The 18,114-nt window shown below is 42.1% G+C and overlaps 1 protein-coding gene across 2 annotated transcripts; it reads left to right on the top strand.

Moving 5' to 3' along the window:
* The first annotated feature begins 876 nt into the window (after nt 1-876).
* On the top strand, nt 877-10,515 carry C4H12orf66 (chromosome 4 C12orf66 homolog). 2 transcript variants are annotated; one of them, XM_032106224.1, is made up of 4 exons: nt 877-1,170; nt 3,240-3,313; nt 3,392-3,528; nt 7,807-10,515. In XM_032106224.1, the coding sequence occupies exons 1-4, from the start codon at nt 936-938 to the stop codon at nt 8,621-8,623; spliced, it is 1,263 nt and encodes a 420-aa protein (XP_031962115.1). In that variant the 5' UTR covers nt 877-935; the 3' UTR covers nt 8,624-10,515. The 2 variants fall into 2 exon arrangements, with proteins under 2 accessions (XP_031962115.1, XP_031962114.1); XM_032106223.1 differs by having other exon boundaries at nt 3,240-3,528.
* Nucleotides 10,516-18,114: the final 7,599 nt, after the last annotated feature.

Raw genomic sequence — 18,114 nt, forward strand, 5'->3', positions numbered from 1 at the left:
CAAGCCCAAATCCTCAGGCTACTTTGTTTACAGTAAGAAGCTTGCAGACACTGTGTAGTTAGGGTTTATTTAAAAGGCTGCTTCATACCTAAAGCTGGTGCTTGCATCTGATGCTCATTTTCAGTGATGGTGTTTCCGGAACAAGAGGCAGGCAGCTACTTAAATTAGTACACAGGTCATAGTAGTGTTGAAGAGCTGATGCTGTGTTTTGTCCAAATGTCAGCCTAAAAGCAACTGCAGGTGCTGTTAAGAGTGCAGGGAAATGCTGTGCAGAGAGGAAACTAGGAGTGTGTTCATTCTGGGTTAGCTGGAGAGCTGCAACTCAACCTGGAGGGGAGCTGCATCAGTGCGAGGGCGGGTAGTTCTGCGGAACTGGGACCAGCCAGTGCTGCCACAGCGAGCTTCCCTTCTACTGCCTGGCCCTGTGGCTCAGCCTTGTGCTCCTCATCGCCTCCACGGAGAATCAGTTCAGGCAGCTCTTCTGTCTGAAATATGAACTGAAGAAAATGGGATGAATGTGGGCAATCCACAATCTCCCAGTCGCAAGGGAGGGAGAAACTAAACCCAAAGTAGCTGGAAGGTCCAGTGGGAGTCAGATGAGAATAACGGCCTCAGACTTTGGATTTTAGAACTTTTTTTAACGGAAAGAACAACTCAGCAGGAAAGTGGGTTTCAGCTTTAAGCTTGCAGCATGAAACGCAGGGCGGCAGGGCGGAGGCGAGCGGCCGGCGCGCCCGAACGCGCGGTGTGGGCGGGCGGTCCCACGGCCCGGCGCTCCCGGGCCCTTCCGCTGCCCGCCCGCCAGCAGCGCGAGCCCCGGCCCGTCACGTGACCCCGAGCAGGCCGCTCCCCGCCCCGCGGGTCACGTGTTCCCTCGCGCGGGCGGGCGGGCGCCGGACACGGAAGTTGCGGCCGCTGCGGAGGCGCCGGGCGGGATGGGGGAGTCGATCCCGCTGGGAGCGCCGGTGCCGGTGGAGCAGGCCGTGCTGGAGACCTTCTTTTCCCACCTAGGCATCTTCTCCTACGATAAGGCCAAGGACAATGTGGAGAAGGAGCGGGAGGCCAACAAGAGCGCGGGGTCCAGCTGGCTGGCGCTGCTGGCCGGGCTGGCGCACCTGGCGGCGGCCGAGAAGGCCTATCACAGCATGACCTTCCTGGGACAGAAGCTAGGTACCGCTCCGGGGAGGGAGGGACCGGCTCTCCCAACCCGCGCCGCGCCAGCCTCAGGCTGGGGGCCTGCCCCGCGCTGGGCTCCGCGGGTGCGGAGCGGGCGGCTGGGAGGTCACCTGGCAGCCGGTGTTTGCACGGTGCTGCGTACTCGAGGTCCCTGGGGGCCCTGCCTCGGCGGGTGCGTGCATGTGCGCCTGAAAGACGAGTGCTGGGTTAGTGAGTGTCCGTGGGCCCGCTGAGAAATCGGCTGTGCCATTTGTGCTACCCTTAAAGAATGAACGAGAGGACAGGTGCCGTGCAGGTGGCACACTGGCTGTTGTGCCAGTCGATGCATCTCTTCGTTGCCGGGCAGGGTACCTACCCGCCCTTCCCCAGATTTAGGCAGAGGTGTTTCTGTGTTGAGATGCTCTGGCTTAGATATCGGTAAAGATGAGCTTTCTGGGGTAACCAAAGCGTTAAAGCTTTTTCATCTTATATTAGAGGTGTGGATGTGTAAGTACTCGGGGCTGGAGATAGCGTCCTAGGAGTTGTTATCTATGCAGATACTGCAGGATCTCAGAAAGCTTTGGCCACGATCTCAGCTGCTTTGTGTTTTGTCAGTAAGTGAACAGAAAAATCCCAAACTGGCACAGAACAAGCTTCCATGACGTTACCCTTTGGGCAAAGCTGCTTATTTTCTTTTTGAACTGCAGATGGGCATGGGAAATGGATCAAAGGATATGAGTCTGATGTATAGCTCATTAAACCATCAAGAAAATCCGGCTTTGTTGTTTAAGTGGTGACTTGGAACTATTTATAAGATCTTTACAGCCAAAACTCTGTCTATAAGGCTGACTTTAAAGGGTGAATTTGGTGCTTGCAGAAAGGATAAAGGTGACAACAGAAAGGGCAAAGTTTTATTTGTTTATTTATTTACTTTATGAACAACTACAATAGGTTATTCTTTCTCTTGCCCGTGTCCAGGGGGCTATTCATGTCTTACAATGGGAGCTGTTTCACTATGATAGCCAATTCTCTACCTTTCTACCTCAAATGTCAGTGGTCACCTTTGAACACTGTGTGTGTAAAAGGAATGTGGAAAGAGCTATCCACCATTACAAAATTTATAAGTGGTTTCAAAGTGGAACCTAAATTTGGAATCTTTAAAAGATTCAGACTCAATCCCTGTGGTCTTTGCTCCGCTGCAGCTGTTGAGTGCCAGAATGGCACATTAGGTCTTCTGCAAATAGAAACTATGAAATAAGGCTAGTACATTTGTACAGCCTTTCCATAATGTCAAAGTTAAATATCTTTTATTTTGACCTTTTGCTCCTGTCTTCTTTTCTTTTTTAAATTCCTCACAGTGTTGAGCAGGTAGAATGGGGCACAGATGACTTCTTGTTCTCCCTCCCTCCCTTCGGGTTTTAGTTATGGATTAATCTGCACTGTGGTCTCACTGGGATAAAGCGTGATTGTTTTCCCTTTGAATTCTGGTTTATAGTGAGATTGGATAGGGACATTAAGAAACATTTGATTTGTACGCACAGATGTCACATGGTTCCCATTTAAAGGTTGCTTCGTGAATTTAAGTGCTTCACGATTGAAGAGGGATTGTTAAGGGAATTCTCTGGAAAAGATCTAGAGTTATTAATAGGAGTGGAGGCTATTAAGATTTGATCAGTCAAGTCATGATGACTTAATTCTTCTGACTTACATAGATAACAGTATTTCTAGGTCATATATCATAGTAGTAAATTTAACTGAACCCTGGGTTTCTTAAAAGTCATGTCGTAACTGAGGCAGCTGTGAAGGAGTTGTTGTTTTGAAGCAGCCATTGGCTGCTGAGACATGAAGTGGGACAAGTGTAGCTTGCATGAAATTATATGAAGTTCTTCTGAGCATATGCTCTGTAATTCAGTTACTTGCAGAATAAAACACTGAATTTTGTTTCTTTGTTAAAAGAAGTACTGTAATTAAACCATACTTACAAACAACTAGATATATAATCACAAGTACAAGAATTTTCCAGTATTGCTGTCTATCTTTGCTGTCCCTGGATTTTGGTAATACCTCCATATTTATCTGAACAGGTGGTCAGTCATTCTTCAGCCGAAAGGACTCCATCCGAACCATCTACACATCTCTGCATAATGAGCTGAAGAAGGTGGTGGCGACGGGTCACAATGCACTAGGAGGAACAGCTCCTCACTTGGAAGAGCTGCTTTCTCACCTGTCTGAACAGCTCTGTTTTTTTGTTCAGGCTCGGATGGAAATTGCTGACTTCTATGAAAAAATGTACACGCTCAGCACCCAAAAGTTCATTAACTCTGAGGAACTGGTAAACATTTTGGAATCCATCTTAAAGAAATACAGTTCAAGGTCAGTGCTTCTTTGCTGGCAGTATGTACTCAGACACGTGATCTGTAATACCTGATGTTGACGTTCAAAGCAAACCTAAAGACTTTGCTGTCCTTTGACTGCTGAACAGCACAGTCCCTTCACGAATTCATGTGTGAAGTCTGTGTTGGCCAGCAGCATCCGATGCATGAAGTTTCTTCAAAAGAAGAAAAATAACAAGGGGAGTCTGCTCATGGTGTACTAGGAGCCTTCCTCCCTATGCCTTAATTAAAGCTCAGCATGTTCATTTTAAGAAGAGAGGAAGAGTGATTTTACTTTTATAAGATGCAAGGCTTCTTGCACTTTTTCTTTGGCAGGGGAGCAGAAACAAGCCTTAATTTCATGTGGACTTCAGTAAAAGTGACATAAATAAAGCAAATACTTGTGTGACAGTTTTACTTTTTAGGCTAGAATATATGTTTGCTTAGATCTAAAAGCTACACCACAACTCTCTGGCCTACCTGGGAGGGCTTTAGGGTGCTCTGTTACCACTTCTCTTGAGGGGTCTTGGAGCCACTAGGAGGAGCACCTCTGAGCCTTTGGTCTCTGCCAATATGGTTGCTTGAAGTTAAGATTTAATAGTTCCTGTTAAAAAATCCCAGGAGGTTTCTAGATGAGGGTAGGAGGGGTATTTCACATCTAACTTATATGCCTTGAAAATGATGGCAGTTTAAAAGAGAGTTTTTGAATGCTTGTCAACACACTCAAATTCTACCTGTTCATTTTAAACCAAAAAAGGTAGCCATTGTAGGAAGTTAACTGTCAGATGTGGTTGCATTTTTTAAAATCTTTGTTAGTGAAATAGTGTTTAAGAAGACTTTTGGGGAAAATATTCACAGGTCTTACTTTTTTCAGTTATGATTTTTAAAGTGTTCACCTAGGAAAAATCAAAATAATTCAGTGCTGCTTTCTCGTATTTCAAATTGAAGCACTGCAGCTGATTCCCTTATATTTTTAGGGATGACTTTGGCAAATTGCTACATAATTTTGCAACCTGAAAATCAAAACTAGTCTATATGATCTTACTAATGATGTTTTGCAATTCTTGGCTTGTGACCACTTAAAATATCAGGGCTGTTAGTCCAATAAAAACCTGAAACTTAGATATATTTTCCTTGATGTGATAAACATTATGGAGTAAAGGGAAGTAAGTTTAGGGGTTTGGATGGTTTTTTGTTGGCATTTTTTTGTTTGGGTGTTTTTTTGAGAAGTTGATTTCTGTTGTACAGTAACCACTGCCATCTGTTCTGAGCATGTGCTAAATCAACAGAACTGTTAAAAAATCTGAAAACTGAAATTTGTACTTTGATGAAGTGATTGGAGACTATACGTGCATACAAAATGTTTTACTATGCTATTTAAATAAATTTCACTGATACATTTGTACTTCTAAGGCATTATATGTTATATAATATGTTTATATAATATATATTATGTAACTATATGTATTATAACATTTTTAAAAAAATAAGTAATGTCTCCCTGGAAAAAATACTGATGATCATGCTTTGGGTTAACAAGCAATCTTTAAGATGGAGACAATCTAAGATGCTGTCAGAGCTAATTCAGTACCTGCAGTGTGCTTCTCCCCAGTGGCCTACAGAATATTTCTGAAACAGTGGGTAAAATGATATATTCCTTTAGTCCTTCCTTTTAGTTTCTTCATAGCTCAGATCAGTTTCTGGGGTGTGTTATGTTGATATGTACTGGCTGCAAGGCATTTCTGCTTTACAGGTGAAACATCAAATAAACGCATCCTTACACAGCCTCTTCCCTCTGTCAGTATATTCCTCACTCGTAGCTGAGGATTTGTGCCATTATTTCAGCCAGCTGTGCTAAGGCCAGACAGGATGTGTGTTTTTTAGATAGGTTCTGGCCTTGGTTTCTTTCCTTTATATGTGAAAATAGCTGGTCAGATAATGTAGAGGAAATACCTGTTTGCTGGTGAAGGAACAGCAGAATTGACTGTTAACGAGACATATTGTTTGTATCTGAAATGCCATCTGAAAAGCTATTTTGTTATGATTTTATTACTACTTATTGCTGACTTGTACATGGCCAATACTAGATATTTTCCTTTCCATTTTTCTCTAGAATACATCTGGAGAAGTAACTTCTCCTGAAATTTTTAAGTGTTGGTTTGGGTGGGATCTTCAATAATTAAAGCAGCATCAGAAGCAGGATCATTTAAAAGCTTAGTATAAAGTGAATAAGTAACTATAACACCTATTTTGATAATTTTTTTTTTAAGTGTTTAATGTTTTTTATCTAGTCAGCATTGGGTAATATGTGCATGAATGTGTGATCTGTGGAAGGAAAAAGAAAATGTGGCTTCTTCACAGTCTGCAAAACATAACTACCTGCTTTCAAGAATGGTTAGGAGGAAAAATCAATTTTCCAACGTGTTTTTAAACTTTAACGCTCTGGCTTATGAAATATTGTAAAAACTTGTCTGTTTTACGTGACACAGCTCAGTTGGATGCTTCTACGTTATAAAACTCAATTACAGCAGATACACGTAGTACGTAACTTGTCAGTTTACTCTGCAATCATATCAAGCTTCTCAGCTGTGGCTAAGGTGTGTATTTTTGGATTAAAACAGTTTAGCAAATCCTGCTGGACAATGAAACATTAAGAAAGCCATGAAGCAAAGTAGAAGTGGGAAGCTGTACATCAGAACGTTAATCTAGGAGACTTTGGCAGTGCTGCCTTAGTAAGGATTTTTAAATTGCTTTTAAGATTGGAGAAAACTTTCTTGGTCTGACTGCAAATATGTTTAAACCACTGTGCTGTGTGTCATTTGATGGGACTGTCTGCAACAAATAATGTTGCATAATGCTTTTTGTACTGTCTTAAAATACACAGCAGCAAAACTGTTTTTGGTGAATGCCAAAACCATTGGAGATATTTAATGACTGTTAGAAATTATTTTTAGTTGACTCTTGTTTGTTCAAAGGAATGTAAATATGCTCGGGACTTCTCAGCCCAATTTGGACTTGCATCTTAATAACAAATCCCTGCAAGATACAAATTGTGGCTTCTAAAAAAAAGAGATGGTTACAGATAGTGATAAAATTGGCAGACATTTTTCACAAGCCAAGGAGTTAATGTTTCGACAAGAACTTGAGGAAAAGTCAAAGAAAAAGTCATGAAGGGAGAGGGGATGAAAAGCCTGAAATTTTCATTCTCTCTTCTGGTCCACAACAAAATGAAGTTGTTTTGGTTTTGAACCAGCTATTTCCAAAACAGATGTTATTTGTTGTGTCCTGGAAGCTGATGGGAATAATGACTTTGCTTTAGTTTTGGCTGAAGATGAGCTGTTAAATGTTGGAAAAATTCTGTGTAAACTTTATTGTTTTAAACCAATAACAAGACCCAAGATATTTTTCTGAAGTGAGAAGATAAATCTGTCTTTACTTAAATGGAAACCTCATCAAGTCTTGTCCTTGAACTTTTCATTGTTCTTTATTAGAGACCTCTTTAAGAGTCCTAAATGCCAATGAGGGAACACATTTACTAAAAAGGCCACTTCTGTATTTGCTGAAGGCTCATTTTTTCTAAAGTTAGAAATTTTACATTACAGTTTTATGGTTCCAATTAAGTATGTTATTATTGATGATGTTTGCAAATAATATGAGTATCATGGGAAGAGAGGTAGACTGCATCTGTATTATTTTTTCTAAATGTCTGGGGAAAAAAAGTGAGAAGATAAAGAGTTGGTTATGGTTCCAGTGACTATTTTTTCTTGGCAATTTTATTGTGATTTACTAAAAAAGCAAAACCAAGTTCGGCTTGACCTCCTCATAGCTTCCCTATATGAACAAGAGATTCATAACATAATTCTTTGATTTAACTTATTATCTTACTGCTATTCCAGAACCATCAAGACATATATTACTGCCGGAAGACATTTTAAATTGGAACAGGATCACCTGAATTTAAAAAGAAATGGTGTTATATAGTAGTTCATGGATTAAGATAAACAGTGATTGTTCTTGAACTGATGAAATACAACTCCCTTACTTTGATAGAGAAATGTCTGGCAGGTGGTGTTTTTTCTGAGATGTGAAGCAGTTCATGAAAATATTTACCGTAATTATGTAGACAGAACTGTTATTTAAATAAGGAATATTATTGTTTGTTTACACTTTGCTCTGCTTTGATATTTGATATTTTGTCTGTTAACTGGCAGATACTATCTGATGATTTCACCATTGTGTACAGCAGTTCTCATGTCTTGACTAATGTTATGTTTTCTAGATTTCATCATCCAATCCTCAGTCCTCTTGAAAGCAGTTTCCAGCTGGAGGTAGATGTGCTTGCACACCTCTTAAAGGCTCAGGCTCAGATCTCAGAGTGGAAGTTCCTTCCATCCCTGGTCAACTTGCACAGTGCTCACACAAAGCTACAGACTTGGGGCCAAATTTTTGAGAAACAGCGGGAGACCAAGAAGCACCTGTTTGGAGGGCAGTCTCAGAAGGCTGTGCAACCTCCACACCTCTTCCTCTGGCTGATGAAGCTCAAAAACATTCTCCTTGCCAAGTTTAGCTTTTACTTCCACGAGGCCCTTAGTCGACAGACAACAGCATCTGAAATGAAAACTTTGACTGCTAAAACAAATCCTGATTACTTTGGGAAAATTTCCAGTTTCATCCGGAAGTATGATGCTGTCAATGTTTCCTTAATTTTTGACAATCGTGGATCAGAGAGTTTTCAGGGACATGGTTATCATCACCCCCATTCATACAGGGAAGCCCCAAAAGGAGTGGATCAGTATCCTGCAGTGGTGTCCCTGCCCAGTGACAGGCCTGTTATGCACTGGCCCAATGTGATCATGATTATGACTGATAGAACCTCTGACCTCAACAGTTTGGAGAAGGTTGTTCACTTCTACGATGACAAAGTCCAAAGCACCTACTTTCTGACTCGCCCTGAACCTCACTTTACCATTGTAGTTATTTTTGAGTCCAAGAAGTCAGAAAGGGACTATCATTTTATCTCTTTTCTCAATGAAATTTCACATTCCCTTAAGAACTCCAAAGCTTTTGCAAGCTTGAAACCTGGATCCAAAGGGTGAAATACAAACTACTTACAAGTTGTCAAGGCAGTATGCCAGCCTTGAGGGAGCTGTAGTTTCTCAGAGTCTAATTGAAAAGGAACCATTTTTTAAAATGTTGTAAGTTCCTTTTTTTTTTTTAAGCTAACAGACACTTGAAGAAAAGTATTTTTGGGCAGTACGCAGTGGGGAAACTTCATCGGGGGGTGCTGAAGGGCCACTGTGGGTTTTTTTGGTGTGGTTTTCAGTTTTCAGTATGATTAATTTTTCAGTCCACAATTTTGTTGCCTGTATCAGAAAGGAATATATGCACTTTATCTTAGTCTGATCATTGACTGTCTTCTACAGAGTTTATTGAAAATGTGGTGAGGATGGAAGATACTATCTTTTCAGAAAACTGTATTGCCTGACAGGAATGATTTCTGGGAACTAAACACTGATGCAAGGGAATATTAAAAAAAGTGGACCTGCAAAGACACATTTTAAATAAAAATATGAGAATCAGAACAGTGATTATTGTTAATTATAATTTAGTTTTCAAATGGTTTAAAATGCTAATTGAGCTCTCTGACACTCTGTTAAGCACTGGTGTCTTTTCTAAAGGCCCTGTGTTGTAAAGCTTGGTCATTGCTCCAGGACTTCGGCTGGGCAAGAAAAGCTGCAGCATGTCTTGAAAGGCTGGTATTCACTGGAGTGCTGTGACAGTGTCAGCCCAGTCCTGGCTCAGACTAACTGAAGCAGACAAGCTGAATGTGAGCAGGTGTTCTAGAAGGAACAGCTCCATGGAAAAAGCACCAAGGCTCTTTTCAATTTGTGCTTTTTTCTGGCTGACTTAAAAAATAAGAAAAAAAAGGCAGTAGGAAATGCCCTTTCTAAATGATTTATTGTCTAATTTGCAGTTAATGTCAACCTAGATTTGTTTTCAGATTTTTATTATTTTTTTTTCTCTCTGTTCAGTTTTAAATAATTTCATAATTAAGCCAAAACACTTTGGGGATTTGGATTTAAATATATAGCCTATGCAGTATGTTTACCTCATTCTTTCACCACTTTTAGGCTGCAGGGTTGGAAAAAGTGTATTTTCTAGTTACCCTGAAAGTGCTTTAATTTGGAAATCAGGGTTTCCAAATACAATAAGGGAGTCAAATTGGCTGTACCTCTAGCCTTACATTGCAGGATTCTTCTGACTGTTAGCTATGCAGTTGTGCACGCACTTTCACGGGGGTTCAGGGGAACGGATGTATATATAAGTGTAGTAAAGCAAGGTCATTAGTTGACACTGTAATGTATAACATCATCAGGTTTGTTTTAAAAGGGAGTTTAAGTCAAAATGTTGGTTTCTGTTAAGATTGAACTATGAAAGATACCTTTGCGAATGTGTCTTTTAATGATTCCCTTTCTCTCCCACAGAAGGTTGTGGTAACTTGTCTTGCCTCTCTGCAAATGCTAATTTTTTACAATCATATGAGCACATTCTGTTCTTGAAATACAAGCTCTGACTTCCACTTTGTGCCAACTGGAGCCTTCCATGCTTTGCTCTAACTATGTATTAGTCTGTTGCGAGTATCTGTGCTACTGCCTTTCACCTGAGGTCTTGGTCTGACTGCAGAACCACTTGCAAAAGCTCAGTGTGCTCTTTGCCACTGGAAAATAACAGGGGTTGCAAATATACCAGCAGCTGGAGGGCACCTGTTTTTTGTAAGAGTGTTACCCTTTGCAGCTCGAATTCCATTTTAACAGGACAAAGTTGCAAATGACAGTATTCAGAGAGTTGGTGTGCTTCCTTCTGTGGGACAGTGACCTTGTAATAACATGTAATTTTTACTTCCTCAGCCTGAGTAACACAAAAGAAACTGTTGCCAGAACTGGTTCCCGGTCTTCAGCAGTGTAAATAAAGTGTTGTACAAAATCTATCTGCCTGTGCAGTATTTCCCTGTCATAGTATGTGTGGGAAAGGGGACAGAAAACTGGAGGAAGAAGGTGTGTGGTATAGACACGTTTGTTTCTGAGTTGCAAGGGAGGAGTTGGAAGAGGTGGAAAGGAAATCTGCCCTTCAGAGCAGATCAGCAGCTTTTACCAGTTGCTGAAGGGGCTAGAGGCTGTTCCCAGTGGTTTTTGTGGGAAGAGGAAAAGGAGGTGACTGTTCAGCAGACCTGGTAGCTCACATCACTCTCCTGTCATTGTCCTTGGCAAATGGTGTTTCAGAAAGGAAGGGAAGGGATGCTAGGTCATATTTCTGTGCAGGAGAAGGTGGTTTGCTGCAGTTTTTTCTTCAGAGGGTCTTGGGGAAGCAATCACAGGAGCCTTATGACTTGTAAGAATTTCTGGATATTTCAGTTGATGAAGAACCAAAGGGAGCCATAACCATTGCCATCGTGGTGTGGGAAGGGAGGGAATGGGAGAGACTTGCAGGCAAATGATAGAATTGGGTGCTGGAGAAACTTGTGGGGCTGTCTCAGAGTCCTGTCCCTGTGGCTCTCCTTGTAAGATCTCAGCCTTAAATTAATACAACATGGGGAGCAGAAAACTCAGGCCGTAGGAAGTGGCTTGGATGAAGACAGGTGAAGGTGAAGAGAGGTGACATACAATCAAAATGAAATAGTGCTGCAGAGTTGAGGTGTGCTGGTACCAAAAACAAAGTGTGGGGAGTGTGAGTGTGTGGGATGAATGAATATTTATAGATTTGTCAGATCCATGAAGAATCACGGCACAGTTTCTTACTTGATGCTTTTTGGAGTTTACATTTTAACTTACAAATGAGGTAATGGGGGGACTGTTGGGTTCAAACTGAAAGATTAGATATGTGGAAGAAATTCTTTGCTACAAACATGGTGAGATGCTGGAACAGGCTGCCCAGAGAAGCTATGGTTGCCCCACCCCTGGCCAGGTTGGATGCAGCTTGGAGCAACCTGGTCTAGTGGAATGTGTCTCCAGCCATGGCAGGGGCTCAATTGAAAGTAGATGGTCTTTAAGATCCCTGTCAGCCCCAACCATTCTGTGGTTCTGTATCTATAATATAAAACTGGCTAGGCCAGAAATGAAAACCTGTATAATTAAGCAAGGGGAGGGAATGTATCTGTGGAGTAAGTAAAGGTGACCAGAAACTCAGTAACTGGAAAAAAAAAATTCATTACTAACTTCAGTACTGGAAAGATTGATCAGTATCTTTGCTATAAGAACTGGAAAACAAATAGACACTTGCTGAACTGGGTGATACCTCCCCCATCCGCCAGCTTTTCCTCTACACCAATTTAGCTAAGCAAGACTTAATGTGCTAATGTACATTGAAGGTCATGTATAAATGACTGCTTTAAATGCAAGATGTAAAGATATTTATGATAGCATTCTGAAAGGCATTGCTTCCAGACATATTTAAACATTTTTAAAACAGGTACTGAGATTTGATATTCCCAGTGCCATTCAGATTGCTTAGAATAGCAGTGTTGAAGCTTATTTTGTAGCAAATTTCATGGACCTCATCACTTGCTTGAGTCCATGAGGATACAGGCAGAATATTTAATTTAGTATCCTTTGCCTGCAGTGTGATTTTGACAGCAAATGTATTCTAAGAAGTCTTAGATATTTTATATTTATGTCTTGTAAGCTGTTTTCTTTTGCATGTGGTATTCAGGTTTTTCTTGAATAAGACATTTTTCCATTTCTCCTCCCTTTGCATAAAGACAGTGCAGGGAATGAAAACGAATGTATTTTGTATTGTGCTATGAAGGACTGCAACATATGCATAATGCACGTAATATTCAGGCTTTAATGACCTAAAAGTAATGGAAGCTCCTGGTATCGGTTTGAATGCTAACACCTAGTGTTTATCTAATCCACTTTAAAAAAAATATTTGCACTATAGCAGAAAGTAATTTTATGGCACTCATGCAGTTAATCATTGCTCTGGTCCTGTCTTTTTCATATAGGAGCCTTTTGAGACATTTGTGATCATTCTGGTGGTAGTTCTTTGATACCATATATCTGAGTATTCTTTGTGTATGTGCTTCAGGTCAGCCTGCTGCTGCCTTTGCACTGGGTCCCAGTCTTCTCATGACTAATCTTTGCTTGAGAAAATCAGCGGTGTGCTATACTTCATTCCTCAAGTCCTGTTTTTTGGCCCAGTGCCTACACCCCCTCATCTTGCAGAAAGCAGGATGTCACGCAGCATGGCTGGTCCTGGGCTTCTGGTGAGCTCTGTGGTTGCTTCCAGAAGTGCTGGCACTAAGCTAACTTAGTTGGCTGAAACCTTTGGTAGCCAGAAGTCCTGTTTTCAGACTCCCAGAGATGTAAGCCGGCCCTGCCCAGGTGGATGCAGCAGAGGCCAAGCACTCCTTACTTGCTTGGGCTCTGCCCGAGCCTCAAGAGCAGTAGGTCAGTGTTGCACCCACAGGAACAGCTATTGAGTGGCCCAGCAGGGATGGCCTTTGGGCTGCAATTGTGCAAAGGAGGGAGCTGTTTATTGGGAAAAGCAGAAGAGGCTCTGGAAATGAGAATGCTGACAAAGTAAAGCAATAGCATAATGCTTTGCAGACCTGACAAAAACAATACACAAGTCAAATGCAAGATGGAGCTGGACTCTGACTTCATGTTAGCAAAGGACTGATTTAAACATGAAGTCTGCTTTGGAGGATAAAGGTAACAGGTTTTTGCCATGACATTGCTTTAAGAACTCAATCATTTTCTACAGGAACTGGTCCTTTGCCTCTCTTGTGCATGCATGCGCTTAACACATAGCCTGACTTATTTTGGTAATTTTGGTAATGGAGCTTTTCTGGGAGAGTTTGCCTGTTTGAGTTCAGTTTCTCCTAACTTTCAACCTGGTGTTGCAGCCACTGGGTCTGTGGTAGGGTAAGAGAGTTCTCCACCTTGCAGCTGGGACCTGGCTGTGCCCCAGCTGTACAGGGCAGTGGCAAGAAGAGCAAAATGCAGAAGGGGAGACAAGTCACTACAAGATGGGCTTGGGCAGATGGCAGCTCTGGGAAAGACAGGCAGGGAGAAAACAGATGCAGAATGACTGCACTGCAGAGGGACCATGAGCAGAAGATTTTTGTTGGCCTCTCTGCATTGCTGGCCTAATTTCACAGGAATCTATGTAAATTTTATTTGCTCAAAAAGCTGTGCTAAACCCCACCTGTAGTTGCAGCTGCTTGTTTTATGTGACTACTTTAAAATAACTATACTCTTTCTAGGAGGGTGGTGTTCCATCTTTAGGTACCAGCAGGCTTGGCAAAGCAGCTGATTTTGGGTAGATGATTGAGACAAGCTTTGGGGTATCCTGTTATTAGCTGGGATATGCTTCTACAATGCTACGTGCTAACATCTGAAGCTTCAGAGCAGTGAAATGTTGTGCTTTATTTGTGCAGCTCGCTGCTGATAAGATAAAATACTTAGTGGCACTAAGTTTTTGGCTCTGAGGTATGCATCATTTGCTGCAAAGGTCTTGAGAGGCTTTTTAGTGTGTGCAAATGGAATTCCTCAGATCAGAGCCATAAAGAGCCAGCGTCACCATGGTCTTGTACTGGGATGCACAACCTTGAACCAAGAATTGTAAGTTTCCTGTGGGAAGGATGATGTGATCCTGGGCAAAATGAGGGCCAATGAGAGATGCTGAGGTTAGGCTGGGGGTGTCCCTTTTAAAGTGAATTCCCAGCCTTTGATTTTGTCTTGGAGTTAGTTCTCTCTGGGAACACAAGCAGAGGAAATTGCCTCCCACAGTCTGGAATAGCCTGATGGTCTCTTAAACATTTACTTAGTAAAATGTCATTCCCAAGATCAGTGTTGGCTTTGAGCAGGGGAATCCAAGTCAACCTCTCCCTCTTCTGTGTGGTTATGCAGATGTTTGGCAGAGCCTCCAGGTATTTCCTCTGCTTTCTCAGGTGAGGAACAAGCTTCCTCTCCCTGGCTCTGAAAAATTCTCTTGGCATACGGGGGAGGAGAGGTTAAATTGTCTGAAGAGGAGAAACTCATCTGCTTTCTGGGTGGGTGCAGCCCAGAACTGGTTCACAGTCATCACTGTGAAGAGTGAAGAGTAGCTAAAGGGCCGCCCCGCTTTCAGCAGGATCAGGGGTAGCTGCTGCAGCCTGAAGCTACATGTTCTCCCAGTGCTGTTGTTGGGTCTGGTTCTTCAGGAACTGGGAGTGATGCTTTACCAAGGACTGCCTATGACTGCCTGAGACCTCCATATCACCTAGAGGTAAAACTCTAGGAAGACAACACTTAAAGAGTGAAAACTTGGGTTATAATGCCATGCCTTTCATGTGAGGGCTCTGCATTAGACTTCTAGCGGGAGAGCTGAGCCAGTACAACTGGCTCCTGTCCTCAGTCTGAGAGATGCCAGCACTTGTCAGAGGGATGGGGTGAGAGATAGGGAGTATTAACAGGTTTAGCTTTCTGCTTTTTATCCAGTGATGCAAATCTGCCCAACTATTTTGAAAAGTTGGTAGATTAAATCCCATTCTAGGTGTAGAGCTCGTCTCTGAGTAGAGTGCCTGGAGCTCTGCTGAAAGCAAGATGTGTAGGCCAAATAAAAGCTCCCTTTCCTTCCTCTTCATGCATCCCTGTCTGGAAAGAGCAAGAGCAAATTACTTTCAAGTGTCATTGGATAATAGCTTTTTGGGAAAAACCTGATCCTCATTTATCGTTACAGAAGCAGGGAATTAGTGCAATGAATCAAGTCCTAAGCAACTTATCTGCAATTTTGCCTGCAAATTCACTAGCATTGGATGTAGCTGATCAGCCATCTCCACGATGAGGTTGCACTGCACGCTCAAGCTGGCTTTGCTTGGAGGACTTCAAACTTTTGTACGCTGAGTTTTCCCAGCATAGGAGATGCCTCAAGCTGGCTGACCTGCTGGCAGTACCTCGCAGTGAGAAAAGCAGGAGGCAAATTTCTAAAGTTGTGTGTTACTCACTATCAAGTATAAAAATAAATGGGTATAAATCTTGGTCCAACCTAGTGGGATTTGTGGCGCTATCTAATTTTTCTTGCTGTCCCTGTAGACTGAAATGGTATCCCAGATCCTTATCCTGAAAATGTAAGGGTCTCAATATCTAAATATGCTGTGGGTGCCTCAGGCTCATCTCTGCTAGGGACTGATTTGTTAAAATAATGGCTTCTAAGTTAGGAATGGCTCATTCTTATAGTTATTTCTTATAGTTATTTCTTATAGTTGTTTCTCATTCATAGTTATTTCTTTCTGAAATTGTAAAAGAATGGTAAAAAAATCCCACTACCACCTTACTGATGAATTTGTAGTGTGTCCAAGAAGGAAATGCAAGTCAACAGGTGGAACAATCACAAGCTCTTGCTATATCTACCTTTAAAGCTGTCAAGGAAAATGTCTTTAGGGGGCTAAGATAATAATATATTGAAGCTATAAGGCTCCTATTTCAGAGTGTAATTTACTCACCAAACACTGAGGAATTAATCCATCTGGAATGTTATTCTGCAACTGTGCCTTAAAGGGACTTCATTGTTTTATGCTTCTCATGGTAGCATTTTCTTAAGCACTTACTTTTATAAATTATGTTTGAAATGAGCCAGATACAGCTTTTTCCAAAGTTGCAGAGATTCAGAGACTGCAGAGTGTGGGCTTGAAATTCAGTGTAGGCCAACAGATTCCTGTTTGCAATTTTTGTACCATTTCTTAATGTGTATGATTCATACCCTAAACCACATTTTTGCTTCAGTAAAGCAGAAAAAGTGCCACTAGAGGGTGGTATTATTACAAAAAGAAAAAAAGCAATTAGGAATCTCTTTCCAGAATAAATTAATTTATATTCTCCTCCTACACATTTATAAACATGGGGTAGATTTTACTGCTCTAGTCAGATTTATTTGAGTCTTGTTGGCTTTTTTCCCCATAGAGTGATTTGTAGTTCTGTTTCAGCTGTAAACAGCAATACTGGGTATCTAGTTTCATACCTTAATGTATATATGAATACCAAAACGATGTTGTTTCATCTTCTCTGCGAGAAACTTTTTTATTGATTGCAAAAAAAAGCTGTAAAAGAGCTTTTATGATTTTTTTTTTGTCTTGAAAACTACCCATTCACTTAAACTTGCATTCCAGCTTAGAAAAGATAAGCGGGTTTTTTCCTTCCTTTTTTTCTTTCTTCCTAAACAGTGAGAAAACAAAAAAATTACTGTTTACCAAGGCAGTGCAGTATGATCTGTTACAGACCACATAGGAAGCATCAAGCTGGGGTTTAAGCCTAATGCAAAGTAATAGGATTTTGATAGTCTAATGTGGGCAGAGCTACTGTGGTATCTAAGTATATAAGGTATATAACAGTGTGTGTATATATGTGTGTGTGCATGGCATGTGGTATAATCATATATATGTGTCTGCTATCACCACATACGTCTGATAAATGGTTGTGCTGTACCAGCCAAAGCATGGCCAGACCACTGGGCAGTGGAGGCCAAGGGGAGGGACGGGGCAGTCCAGGGGCTGGGTGGCTCATGCCCTGGGACCAATGTCCTTGTGCTACTTTGGGTCACCACAGAATTGTTTGGATTTTTGGGCTGAGAGGGAGATTAAACATCATCTAGTTCCAACCCCCTTCCATGGGCAGAGACATCTTTCACCTTTCACGAGCTCCACAAGATGCTGCTGGGTTTGTGTTGGGCACAAGGGCTGTGGGTGGGTGCCTGTGCCACCCCACTGCTGCCCTTGGCATGGAGGTGGAGGAGTTTTGCCAAGGCTACAGCCTGCACCAACCCCAAGGAGAACCTCCAGGAGGCAGAGGAGGAGTGTGAGAAATGGAGGGAAAGCGGAAGGGACACAAGGGTCAAAAGAGAAGCCAGCCTTCTCTTCTCCCATCTGTCCTCCAACAGGAGAGCAAGCCAATTTCATGGCACTTTCAGCATGGTTGAAACACCTGCAGCACCTGGGAGTGTGGGCTTGCTGTGCCCGGGATTCAGGTGGGGATGGTGTCCCCCGGCAGTGACAAACTCCTCCAAACCTGTTGCATCCTTTTGTGGTGACAGCCAAGTGTGTGCTTTACCCTCTGCCCCCAGACTGGGTCACACCCCAGCAATAACTGTATTTATTTTTCCTTCTTTTGTGTTGGAAGGTAGCTGGATGTAAGACATTATCTAGCCACAACCTTTTGGGCTTTGATGTGATCCGAGAAGCATTCGTGTGTGTTTCCCTGCTGCTGTTTTACATCACTGCACTCGACGGTTGCACTGCCGGGGCGCAGCGTCACAGCCTGAGCTGGAGTATTAAAATGAAGATCTCACAGGGTTTGGTGGTGCACAGTAAATGCATTTCTGCGCCATGACAATGTTGAAATCCTGGCTCTTCCGGGGACAGGACGGTGCCTTTGAACTGATATTGTGAGTGCGTGCGTAGGATGCAAATGCAGCATGCAAAGCCACCCCGTGGTGCACGAGATTAATAGAACAGATTTTCAGTGAATCATTGGGAAGATGAAATTTTCTACTTGCGTTTAATCTTAGCCTGATAAATCACTCGGGGGGAAAAAGACCACAAAGGCAACAGTAA

Source organism: Corvus moneduloides, chromosome 4 (genome assembly GCF_009650955.1).
Source record: "Corvus moneduloides isolate bCorMon1 chromosome 4, bCorMon1.pri, whole genome shotgun sequence".
Classification (NCBI taxonomy): domain Eukaryota; kingdom Metazoa; phylum Chordata; class Aves; order Passeriformes; family Corvidae; genus Corvus; species Corvus moneduloides.